General features: G+C 37.2%; 1 protein-coding gene across 1 annotated transcript in view; it reads left to right on the top strand.

Annotated features, from left to right (window-relative positions):
* Positions 1 to 13,710, top strand: part of ROBO1 (roundabout guidance receptor 1) — a 1,059,329-nt gene that overhangs the window by 1,017,389 nt on the left and 28,230 nt on the right. Inside the window, exons 22-25 of the mRNA XM_050962791.1 lie at positions 3,611 to 3,765; positions 7,995 to 8,330; positions 10,864 to 10,971; positions 13,486 to 13,630. Of these exons, the coding sequence (XP_050818748.1) occupies positions 3,611 to 3,765; positions 7,995 to 8,330; positions 10,864 to 10,971; positions 13,486 to 13,630 (744 nt within the window). The remainder of the gene's footprint in view (positions 1 to 3,610; positions 3,766 to 7,994; positions 8,331 to 10,863; positions 10,972 to 13,485; positions 13,631 to 13,710) is intronic.

Consider the following 13,710-nt stretch of genomic DNA (forward strand, 5'->3'; position numbering starts at 1 on the left):
TTTCACTGAGAAAATATATGGCTTTTGAAATGTATCTTTTGGTTCATTTTCATAATTGAATCTTAACATTTTCAGCTGAGTTGCTTTGTTGATCTGTAGAAAAATACACCCAAAAACAAACAGCAGAGGGAGCACTTTAACTTCAGAATACAAGGTTTACTGATTTAGCAGATGATTAAGGGAGTTAAAGTAATTAAACTGTGGCATTTATGAAGATTAAGAAATATAGCTGGTTCACAGATACTACAAAAGGAAAAAAAATTCATGGGGAAAAACTTGCTGAAGACAGCAGCTCACAAGGTGATAGTATTTAATCTTGCAGTGAATTGCAAAACAGTTAAATCATCACCTGCGAGAGAGAGAGAATTACGTTGAAGAAATAAAGAGAAATGGGTAGCTTATTGATAAACAGTTCTTTGCTCTCAGAACCCAGTTCAGTTCCAGATTGAGGACACAACTGTAATGTGTTTGCCCGTTTTAGTTTATTGCCTGATGAATGTCAGCGGAACACACAATAACCCCAATTTCTTGCTATTCTTCAGAGGATAGAGCAGCAGTGATGACAGGGAGGCACATCATGCATGTGTCACTTCAATAGCACAGCTTGTTTTTTAAATCACGCTCAAGCACACCTTTTTTCAACATAAGAGTTAAGGTATTGGCTCAGTATGGTAGCAAGCCTTTAAATCTCAGCAAACATCTAGATAAATACATTACTACCCTTCCCCTCCCTTCTGCTCTTGGCACTGCCCTATAGTCCTTACCTTTCAGGAATGTACCAAAATCTGATAGAGATAAAGATTAGACATATGAAGACATGAAGATTAACGTTCAGTTGTCTAATATTTTTGAATTGACAAGCCTGTAAAGAACTATAGGCCACTATAGTTTGTGTGCTGCCCTTGCAGAGGGGTCCTCTCTTTTCCTTTGCATGACTGTTCTCCTCTCTATGCTAATAAATGTTATTGCCTCTATAGAACAAAGTAGCTAAAGAGCAGTGGGGAAGAGGCAAGGCAATGATTCTTCTCCCTTCTGTAATGGCCTGCAGAGCTGGCCTGTCACATCAGAGAGTATTCTGCACAAGCGGCACTGAAGAACTGTGTTTCTGTATCATGTACAGTCTCCCTGCTGGAGCAGTGTGGCTCTGTGCTGCCTCAGTTTTGTAGCTAAATGCCATAACCTAAAATCTCCCTCATAAAACTTCCCCCCTTTTAGGGCTAGAGATGCATCATACTTATTTTGATACATATATTTTCATCTCATCAGTTCAGATTTTACAAGTGATCAAGCCAGGAAATATTGCCTGTGGCATATGTTCATTTCTTTTGCTCACTTGAGCATATAGTATGTTGCACAATACTTTGGAGCACAGGAAACACATTTGATCAATTTTTGAAGCAGTGTAGTTTCTGCCATAAAATCTTTATGCTGAGTTTCAAACCTTCAAGATCAGACTCCCACTTTCCCTGCGTAAAATATATTTGTAAGGCTTTTGGGAGGCTTAGCATCCGCCACCATCCTACATAGTATATAAAAGATGCTGTCTTGTAACATTCAGAAATAAACATAACTCAGAGTGAAGTATTTTAAAATAGCATCCACTTCTGTGGATCTGGTAATGCTGTGGATAATATTCACTGTCCTTGCACGAAGCTCAAGTAATTGTTTCTCTGCAAAGATTGAGAAGTATGGAATTCATCCACCCAACCGGTGGGTAAGCTGTGGGGTTGACGCACAAACTTTTCCTGGTCACTATTCCAGCCAGTGAGCTGGAGTAGCAGCTTCTATTACCATATACCTTGTTACACGGTATTTCTGAAACCTGGATTGACATTTCAATGGCTCCACCCACTTTCCTCCCGGTTGGCATGAGCAAAGTGTAGACTTCCCCTCTGCAGTATTCAGAAAGTTCAGAGACAAAAGGAGAGGCCTTTTTGTGCTCCAGCCACAACTCCCATAAAGAGACTTTTCTTAGAACTTGAAAGGTGCAGAGAGGCTTATCTCATCCTTGTATACCCGAGGAGATTTTCAGTCTATATGCAGAGCACTAGGTAACCCATGGACAGGAATGACAAATCAGCTGCATTGCCCAAAAAACTAAATAACAGCACATTTATTTCATATTTACAAAGAAAATAAATCCATAAAACTATGTTTTCCTAGTACATGCTCACTTGTTTGTCTGATAGTAAGTCATGCCTCATCAACTCATATGCTAAATTTCTATGCTGCATACAGCATAGAAATATATGTACAGCAGATACATATTTTAATGCTGTTCTAGGAATCAGACTTAAGCCCATAGCGCTGGCAGACTGGATACCCCATAACTAACTGCTGGTGCAGTTTACAGTCTCAATTTCCAGTTTAAAGGGATTTAACATATTTTAGTTGAAAAAGCATTATTGCCACTATTTTCACAATAGATATCTATTTTTTCTGGACTCCGTGACTAACTTTTGTGCTGTTTACAATGGTAGCCCTTAAAATTTGCCCATTATGCCTGTGTTAAATAGATATGTTCTTTTTGTTTCTGAAGCCTTCCCCTCTAGTTCTGTATACCTACCTGTATTACTGTAGGAAATAATTCAAACGCAGCAATGGCTGAGATTATCTAACTTCAAATACTTATTTAGTTATCAGAAGCAATTGTCAGGTTTTTAAGGGTCACTACTGTATGTGCAGCTTTGTAATATGCACGATGTTGTCAGTGGAAAAAACAGTATGTGAGCTGGAGATTCAACAAAACATTCATCAAAGTTTATTTTGTGCTCACTAGAAAACCTGCAATAACTTGGAAACCATGCAGCTGGAATACAGATCTTTTAGCTGATGACATGATATATCATCCAATATTCAGCCAACATATAGCAATGCAGACTTGTGATTTTCAAAGGTGCTGAGCACTCACAATTCCTGTGGACTTCAGTAGGAGCTGCTTGTGTTCCACAATTATTGTGAAAAAAGTTTGGTTTTGGAAAAAAATTCCAATTTTTCAATCAGAACCCCCCCTATTTTTGTCATTGTTGTTTTTCCTTCCTTCCTCTTCCTTTTTTATCTTCAACAACTCCCACTTGTTTTTGTTTCCCTTCCCCCCCATTTTTTCCATGTTGCTACTGAAAATTGGGGAAAAATTGAAAAACACTGAAGTTCAGTTTTCAGATTTTTGATGAAAAATCAGAAAATTTAATAAAATTCTAAATATTCCATGGAAACATTCTTACCTTTTCTCAGCAAGGCCTACTGTTTGTTAATACCCATATGATGATCAAAACATTGTGTTGGTTTCTCTCTACCATAATTTAACAAAGAAAATCAACATTTTATGGAGATGTCTGGGAGTCATTACATATACCAATTCTTCTTCTTTTGTATGGCAAGACAAGTGATTAGCAGTGTTCAAAGAACTAAGTCCAGATTAGTGGACATATACCAATTAATATATATTTTATAAGAGATATGATAAGTATGAATTGCCTAAACATTTACTACTCATAGTGCAAACTTTTTAATGTTAGACAGCCTTTTGAGAAGAGCATAGGAATCAGTTTAATAAAACTGTTGCTTAATTTATGAAATGATCATACTTTGTTGTTGTTTTTTTTTAAAGACCAGGACTTCTAAACATCAGTGAACCTGCCCCTCAACCATGGCTAGCAGATACATGGCCCAACACTGGTAACAACCACAATGACTGCTCCATCAACTGCTGCACCTCAGCCAATGGAAACAGTGATAGCAACCTCACAACGTACAGTCGACCAGGTTAGATACTTTTACTTGTTAACAAGAAGCCTGTTATTCATTCATACTTCTACAGAGTTTGTTTTAGTCCCTTATCATGCATGTTGTACCAGACTGTGTCCAGAATTTCATCAAACTGAGGGTAGGCCATAAAATGTTATGTGTTGGTGTGACAGCTATAGTATTTGGCCCAGAGGTTGATACTGGGGACCTCTGGAGATAAAAGCATGAGGTGCTACACTTTTGAGCTAAAGAGCCAAGACTGTGTAGCTAGAGGCAGTAGCAACTTGTATTTGCGTGGAGGAGGACGATCTGTTTTCACCAGTAGATTACAATACCAGATGTAACTTTAAACTTTGTTTTATGTGCCAGCATAGTTCGGAGCTCCTACTTCATTCTGTTCAGCTGCAGCTGCTAAACGTGGATTGACTGATTCTCAAGATGGTTTTATTAGCCCAGTTCCTCTTGCTGCTACTGCCACGTTTGCCCACCAAGGTGTCTCTCCATTATAGTGTCCCCAAAATCACTGCACCTTAAACGCAAGCTAAATGGGTCTGTCAATTGATACAAACCTGGTTAGTCCATGGAAGATCTAAACTTACTGCAAAACTAGGTCTGAATGAACTCATTCTAATCAAATAAGAAACTACATAAATTGGCTCCCAAAAGTCAAACTGAACTCAACATTTTCTTGAGTTTGAAAAGTCCAAATAAATTTTATTTTTGACGCACATCTGCACTTCCTAATATTGGCTAGGACCAGAATTAGAAATACCAACATCTGAAGAAGTGGGTATTCACCCACGAAAGCTCATGCTCCAAAACGTCTGTTAGTCTATAAGGTGCCACAGGATTCTTTGCTGCTTTTACAAATACCAACATGTTACTGGAGAGGTTTTCATGCCTATTCCTGGGATCACCAGAAACAGCAAATGTCTTATCGTAACAAAGTCAGCTCATATGAGATTTCCAGTCTAGTTCTGCACAATCAAACCTTTTGTTGTTCACTCATTGCTATGCCAAACTCTTTCATTTGGGTGACTGGGTGTTGTATTTTTTGTTTGTTTGTTTGTAAAGATTATATTATAGAGAACAACTAATTTGGAAAGCAAAATATAAAATGTAGGGATAAATTGAGGCTCTTGGGAGCAAGGGCAGCACAAAGAGGGCAACAAAAGCATGTCAATGGCTGAACACTTTAGAGGGAGACATTATGGGTGAATAATGCCTCCCTCTCTCCAGTGGTGCACGCTGGGTGGAATACACCATGAAGCCGCACTTGCTACACATTTAAAAAAAAATGGAACTGACGTTCTCTTTACTCTGACTGAATTGCCAGTGAGTCAGGAGTGGGAATCTTTGGCCACTTCCCTACCCAATCAGACGCATCCCTTCTTGGGCATGGAGCACTGCCAGTAACACTGGTTGACCTTCACTGTTTGCATTAGCCATCGCTTTGCAGTCAAGTTTTGACTGCCTGCAATGTGGAAGCATTGGAGAGATATGGTGTTCCCTCTAAGTCTAATGTAATTACTGCAAGGCCAACCATAAACTGATTATGGTCACTCACTTAGTCCAGTATCTTGTCTGACAGTGACCGGTACCAGTTGCTTCAAAGGAAGGTATGAGATTTCTAATAAGAGAGTTGTGAAATAATGTGCACGTGGATTACGTTTTACAAGTACCTAGATAGGAAGGGGATTTCTGATAATAAAGGGCTCTTTAATCTAGCAGACAAAGTCATACCAAGGTCCATTGGCTGGAAGATGAAGCCAGACTAATTCAGACTAGAAATAAGGCACACATTTTTAATAGTGAGGGTAATAATCACTGGAACAATTTACTGAGGAATGTGGTAGATTCTCTGTCACTTCATCGTTAAATCCCAACTATCTCTCTAAATCTAAATCTTTCTAAAATATATGCTCTAGCTCAACTGGAAGTTATGGGCTTGATGCAGGAATCATTTGGCAAAATCCTATAACCTTTGTTATACAGGAGGTCAGAATTGATTATCATAATGATCCCTTCTGGGCTTAATATCTATGAATCTTCTTAACCCCTTCAGTTTGTAGTTGTCTTATGCCCTGAAGCACAAAGGCTTATATCCCTCTCATATAAAAATGTAACTAATTACCCATGTATATTTCTAATATAATCTTATAAGTATACTACTGAATAGGAACCTTACTTTATAGGGACAGCTTCTTTGTAAAAGTAGTGGGAAATATCAAATTCCCATTTGATAGAATACTTTTTCTGTTATATAGGTAAGCAAACATTAGTACAGATAGATACTTTCTAGGAAGACATTCTCATAGGTATAGCTTTTGAATGGACCTACAGTAGTATGTACTATATTGATTATTGCCCTTCACAGAAAAAAAAAATCAGATCCAGCAGAAGAAGAAAGCAAATACAAATACTTTTAGAATGACCTTAAAAGAAAATCAAAATAGATGAGGAGGCATGAGTAATAAAGGATATACTGGAAGGTAACAAAGGAGGCATAAAAAAGCAGAAGTTGCATGAAAAAGAGGAAGGAATAGCAGCATTGCTGTAGGTGATCATGGAAAAAAGTGAAAGGAGAGGCAAAAATGAAAAAAAAGTAACAAAAGTCAAGAAGTTGAGTATGTAGAGCGATAAATAACAGCTCACATGTGAAAGAAAAATAAATCAAAGGGTAAAATCTTTTTTTTTTTAAATTAAACTGAAGGGCATGAAGTTTGCAGTGAATAAGTTGTATGTAATGGCATGTACTGCTCACATCCCTTAACCATTACACCGGGGATGAATGATTTTATTTTTGTATTTTACTGCTTTTACACAGAAATTTTTTTCCTGAAAGAAGTGTGAATGTTAGAGAATGTTTTGGATATATACCTGTGCATTTCATAGAATGTAGAGGCTAAATCCTAAAATGCTTCCTTAATTTTTACTCACTATTTTGGCTGGAGTTTGCCCTGACTAAAGACTTTGGGATTTGTCCCTAGGTTAACACACAGCAGTTACATTTTGTTAAAAGAGCAACTATCTTCTTGGTAATTATGTAATTACCATTACATATACAAATTGGTAAATGATAACACACATTTAACGATCGTTCTGTGCTGGTTCCCTAATAACCCCATATATACAGATCGGTTAACCCTGTTACTAGTACTCAGCACCCTTCCGGTGGATTGGATATAGAAGGGAAACAAATGCTGTGAAAGTAACGTCTATGCTGGTCACAGGGAAGCACATGGGGTTCCTGAAGGACAAGTATGCTGTCCCAGCATTTAATACCAGGGCTGAGTTCTAGAATTGTGGTTAGAATGTCAGCACAAGCCTGATTACTGTGAGACTGTCACAGAGTACTAACTTTGTGGCAAGGTAACTACTAGGAGGGTGAATTCACTCTTTATACTGAATAAAGTGCCAGAGGCAATAGTATATATGACTAATAAGACCCAAAGTAATTATTAGCATGTGGTGCAACCCTTCCAAGAATGCTTTCCTATCTTTTTCTTTGAAGCTCATACATGTTGTTGTGCTAGAATGTAATGTTCTATTGAAGTCTTGTTAAACAGGTTCTGAGACCCCTTTCATAATATACTGTATCTCTTCATTAATGATTTCTATCTCTGTATAACCATCGTTTAGTTTTTTTTTTTAAAATGCAGAGAAGAATCCATAAAGACCTCTTTTTCTTTATCTGAAGTCTTACAGGGTTTAAAATGTTGTGTGTTGAATGTGGACATGAGATACTTGTTTTTTATTTTTGCTCCAACTCGCAAGTGTGTTTTATTTACACATACAAACTGTCCTAAGTATGCTCAATTGTGTTTTTAATTATTAAGATGCCAAAATTGTTTTGAGGATAGTGCCCAAAAATTAAAATGTTCATATTGCCAACTTAAGAGCAACAGAAAAGACATAAACGTTATTGTAGGGACAAATTTAGCAGAACTGAATTTGGAGGGGAGCCAGACGGAGGAGTTTACTTGGGATCTGGAGAATTGTATAATATGGAGAAATAGATGAGAACTAACAAAATTGTCTGAACCCATTTTTTGGTTTGTAACCTGAAAGGTAAATAAAGTTCAATGGGTTATTAATTTATAAGTTATATTCTTACAACCCCATTTTTGCTTCACAGAATCAGGTCATATAGTTGTGCACAAAAATATTTGTAAAGTGTATTGCACATGAAGATATAGCGAGTAACTGAACAGAATGACCTTTTCTTTTTCCTTCCCCGTGGTTAGCTGATTGTATAGCAAATTACAACAACCAGCTGGAAAGCAAGCAAACAAATCTGATGCTGCCTGAGTCAACTGTTTATGGTGATGTGGACTTGAGCAACAAAATCAATGAGATGAAAACCTTCAATAGCCCAAATCTAAAGGATGGAAGATTTGTCAACCAACCTGGGCAGCCCACTCCTTATGCAACCACTCAGCTCATCCAATCAAGCATCAGCAATAATGTTAACAGCAGCAGTGGGGATACAAATGAGAAACACTGGAAACCCTCTGTTCAGCAAAAACAAGAGGTTGCACCCATACAGTACAACATTATGGAGCAAAACAAATTAAACAAAGGTGAAGAGCTTTTAGCTTTTTTACTCTTGTTTATTCATCAGATGATCGTCAGCCTTCTGCTGCTGGGAGTCCAAAGCTTGTCAGGACTAGTAAATGTAAACCTCTCTGGTGCTTCTTGCTTATTCCTTTGTAGATTTAGAAATTCCCAGTAAACAGTGTCAAAGAGTTAATTAGCACTCCAATAACCTTCGAAGATTGAATTTATTATAGCAAATAACTAGCTGCAACTTTAAAGAGAATTACATACAATATATTTTCATATGAGTTTGTGATTAATTTAAATGTAATAGTAGGTAATTAATTGGTTAGGACAGAGACAAGATCTTTTATTCATAAGATCAATGCATGGTAGTCACATTATACTCTACCTTAAATTTTAAATAGATCAAGATCCCCTTATCAGTTGTGAATAAAGGCAGGCTAATTAAATCTACATCTTCATGTAAACAAATGGAATTTTTGCACATCAAACTGTGTAAAATTATATTGTGTTGTACACTGGGGATGGAAATAGACCAATCCAATTAATTTTAGCTTTATACCTAGCAAGCCTCCAATTCATATTCAGAGGAAATGCTGTGGAAAAAAGATCTGGATACTAAATTTCCTTTGTTCTGACTGCAGTTTATGGGTTCAGAAGCTAAAAATAAATTGATTTCAGTGTAAACTTGAAACCTCAGAATGTACTTTTGTGGCCTTAGGGGCACGTTACTCCAAGGTGATATGTGTGGCTTGGAAGAAATAGGTATGTGATTTCTTGCTAGTCTTCAGGCTACCATGCAACCTGCTTTAATAACCTGATTTGCAAAGCAGTGCCCCTAGGAACTGGGTCCATTCTACTTGTGAACTTTTTGAACAGATCATTGTAACTTGTATGATGACATAGTGATGTTGAAAATGTGTCCAGCAAAAAGACGTTTCATTATGGAAGGTTGATTTCATCTATTTCCTGCCTGACCTACTTACCCACAGAGTAGTTGAGAGGGCCATATAAAATGTGACACCGCCTTTTGATATAACCAAGTCAAAGGGAAAATTCATTTTTTTCTGGCTCCAAGCTATAGTGTGAGGGGTTTATCTTTTTGTAATTATGCTTATGCACTCACTTTTCTGTGATGACCTTATGTATTCTATTTCAGTTTCAAAATTAAAATGTTTGGATTTTATGACCAAGAAGACATTGTCTCTTTCAGATGGTATATATTACAGCTGCACATTTTCTAGCATATTGTGCTATGAAAAGACCCCATTAAAGCATTGTCCGCTGACAGTCATATATACATATTTCAGTGTTGAATTATTGTTTATCCTCTGTGTAAACAGACATGGAATGCAGGGCTTCAGCATGAAGAGTGGAATTCAGCTAGACTGAGAAACTATTACAGAATACATTCTGGTGTGGGATTTACCATTTTGCTCCTTTTTTTCTCCTCATGCTTACATTATCAAAAGCATGTCTGCAGCAGATGGGGACTGAATTCTTAGCTACTTTGTATGGGTTTTTTTTAGTGAGTCAATAGTCTGATCTTGGATTTCTTATTTCCTAAGTCAAAACCATCTTCTTAACAATTTTACCTATAGCTTTTATAATGAGAAATAACCATTCTGATGAGTTTCATGCTGTTTCGTTGTCAGTACTATATGTCCAATGGTTCTGTTTATGTCTTTATTTTATTTGGTCTATGAAAAGCAACTCATCTCCTTGCAAGTCTTCTGTAAATCATACACACTTCTTAAGCAAGAAAACATTGTATTATCTGATGAACATTTTATCCCTGAGAAATTTTTGTAGCTCTGATTGCCAAATCTAGCATTTAAAAATAAAATCCCTGTAATTAAATGTTCATCTAAAGCTTCAGAACTGGATAGGCCAGTTATTGTGGCTGTTAATAGTGAAAACTGTGTCAGCACTATCTGGCAATCTTCCTGGATACTATAGAGACATTAGACCAAGTTCTCTGCTGGTGTAAACTGACTTCAGTGGAGTTTGGGACTTGAGTATGCCATAGGCACTGTGCCTAGGCTTGAGTTTCATCCTAAGTGTATGTCCACACTGCAGTTGGACAACTGCAGCTGGCCCATGCCAGTTGATTTGGGCTCACAGGGCTTGGGCTAAGGGGCTGTAGCCTGAGCTCTGACATCCTCCTGCCTTGCAGGGTCCTAGAGCCCAGGCTTGAGCTCAGACATCTACACTGCAATTAAACAGTCCCTTAGCCACGAGCACCACAAGCCCAAGTCAGCCTGCAGAGGCCAACCACAATGTGTCCAGGTGCAGTGCAGACATATCCTTAATGACCATGAACCTTTTCTTGGTGTAGCTACTGAGTTGCCCTAAAACTCTGGAAACTTGTGGGTAATAGAAATTAAAGGAAAAGATAGGAGCAAAACAAATATGGGGAGGGTTAAAAGATTTCTCCCCTGCCTATGCTTCCTCATCAACATGTTCAGTGGGTCTTTCTGTGTGTTATGAAGCAGAAATATACAGGAAATAGTTTATGTGAAGGGAATATTAACTGTATTATTAAACCTACAGATTACAGAGTAAATGACAATAATGCTCCAACTATTCCATACAACCAGTCATATGACCAGAATACAGGAGGGTCTTACAACAGTTCAGATCGGGGGAGTAGTACATCTGGTGAGTATATCCATACCAAGCTACAGTCTGCTAAAATAAAATATGGTTCTATTATTGTTGCCATTTTTGATGGAACTGTATATGTAGTCAGTATTAATGGCCTGATTTACAAAACTGCTGAGCATCCATGCCTCCCATTGGAGGAAATACAACAGCAACTCTGTTGGGTCAGAATTAACTTCCATAATCTATGGTTGCCTCCTTTTTACTACTTAAAATAAAGTATCAGCTAGTTGATTAATGCCATCTAGAATTGTGAAAGCCATATACTGCAGTATACTTTGGATTTCCTATCTTGGATCCTCCACCGTTTGACATCTTGGCCTCCCAATAGCCAATTCTGTACAAAAGTCCTTCTCAGAATTTCAAAGAAAGCTGGATATAAAGCCATATATTTCCCTTTCTGGAAAGGCAATAGACTCCCTTTCCATTCCTAGACACCAACCAAAACACCCTACTTTGTTATTGTATATTGCACTTACTGAAAACACCAGAACATCTGTTTTATGCATATCAAAACTAATTTCAGTAAATTTTGCATCTGTAATTTTTTAACTCTGATACCATACAATTTGGTTGAAAGAACTGAAAAAATTCCTCTCTTTATTTACACCGACTCAGTGACTATATATCAGAATTAATCTTACTGATAATTCAGATTTAGACAGTAGAGAATTAAAGAAGAATTTTGTTTCTCACAGTGTCTTTCATATGCAGAGGATCAAAGAGCCCTTTGCAAAAGATTTCCTTGCAAAGAAACCTTGTTCTTCCTTACCTTTTGCTTTCACCTGGAGTGGCCCAATTGCCTTTTTCCTAACCTGTGTTTGATCTTAATCTAACTATCCTAACCTGACACTACTCTGGCAATGTAAATATATTTTAGTGTAAATGGGGCCCAGTATTTTCTGTCTTCAGGTGGTCTGCCTGGTACTCTCAGCTGTTTATTTGGGGTATAGTGATATCCTCAAGTAATAGCAAGCCTCTTAAACCTCCAGAATTCCCAGAAAGAACCTTCTGGCAGTGAGCAGCTTGCCCAATTCTATAGCAGCAGGATCTGCTGAATCCCAGTTCTACAGCATTCAGACTAGAAACACAAAGCAGCACCTCTCAAGGGATACGAACCCATGTGAATTAAGAGTGGGGGGCATATTATTTACCGTGCTGACACTTAATATGTTTATTCATAACAATGACAAATTATAGCCCTACACCAAGGACTCCAGCAGGAATGAAACAACGTGACCAGAGCAATAAATTAATTGTGCTGAATCTAATATATATATCTCACACACAAACACACACACACTGGAGGATAAGGAACAAAATGCAGATTATGGTCTCCTTGGGACAATTAGAGTCTTGCTTGACACAATATGGTACTGATGTACCAGTAAAACAATAGAGAACAGCTAAAACATACTGGTACATAGCAGTCCATGTGGAGCAATAATGAGCTGAAATATTGTCTATAGGAACACAATCTAGGAGACAGTGGCACAATTACACAATAACTTGAACATCGTTAATTATGTGGCTAGGGTAAACTATGCTAGATATTGAAAGAAAAACTTCTGCTTACCTAAGGAAGTTAATTTGAAGAAGAATCATTTCAAAATTTCTTATCATTTTTAAAAAAAAGAAATTAAACTAATAACTTTTCAAATAGTTAACAATGGAATGACAAAGTGTGCAAATTAACACAGAGAAAATGTAGAGTTAATTTTGATTACAGATAGTATTCTAGTCAAAATGTAGCACCTGAATAATTGGTGAGTAAAGCTGGATTGCTGGTAAAGCTGGATTGTTAAAGCTACATCATTCTACTATAACTCGTAATTTCTCATTAACAGTGTCTGGAAACATTCACACCATACTTCATCAGGGTTTTTTTTTTAGTTATTTTAGTTCTTCCAGCAATTATTTTCAACTCCACCTGCCATTCAGACTAAAATTAGTAATTTCATTGTGCCTAAAACATTTCAGTGAACATATACAAATTGCATATATTCAGTGACTTAATGCAACAGTGGAACTTTAATAGATCATATCTGTATCCTATTATATTTTAGGTTCCAGCAATTAGATAACAGAAAGGCACTTTAGAAAATATGTCTACAGCTCATTTGTTTTAGATCATAATCTATAATGTAGCTGTGGGAAGATCATTCTTAATGATATTGCTCGTAAAATTCATTCATGGTTTTATTGCATTTTAGCTATTTATTAAGTTTTGAATACTGTGTGTTTTGTCCTTGTTGTATTAAAGTTTCTGGTTAAAATTAACTGCAGCAAAATGTGGAATAATTGGTTTTACGATGAAACTGAAATTATGAGGTTATGTATACAGGGAGGACCAGAATTTGCTCCCAGTCAAGTCAATGGTAAAATCCACATTGACTTCAATAGGAGCTGGAATTATTTCTGATTCCTACACGTCCTCCCCCTACAGGGGAGATGGCAAAGTAATTAGGGAAAAGGAGATAATTAAAAACATATATTATTGTTTATTCTTAGGGAGTCAAGGACACAAGAAGGGTGCCCGCACCCCTAAGGTACCCAAACAGGCTGGCATGAACTGGGCAGATCTACTTCCACCTCCCCCAGCACACCCTCCTCCCCACAGCAATAGTGAAGAGTACAGTCTTTCTGTGGATGAAAGGTAAGAAAAACGAACAAGTCATCCTTTTATCATTTTGCTGATGAGATAGCTCAAATTGATTTAATTTAATTTGTGTTCTG

This window comes from Gopherus flavomarginatus, chromosome 1, assembly GCF_025201925.1.
Source record: "Gopherus flavomarginatus isolate rGopFla2 chromosome 1, rGopFla2.mat.asm, whole genome shotgun sequence".
NCBI classification, from domain to species: Eukaryota; Metazoa; Chordata; order Testudines; family Testudinidae; genus Gopherus; species Gopherus flavomarginatus.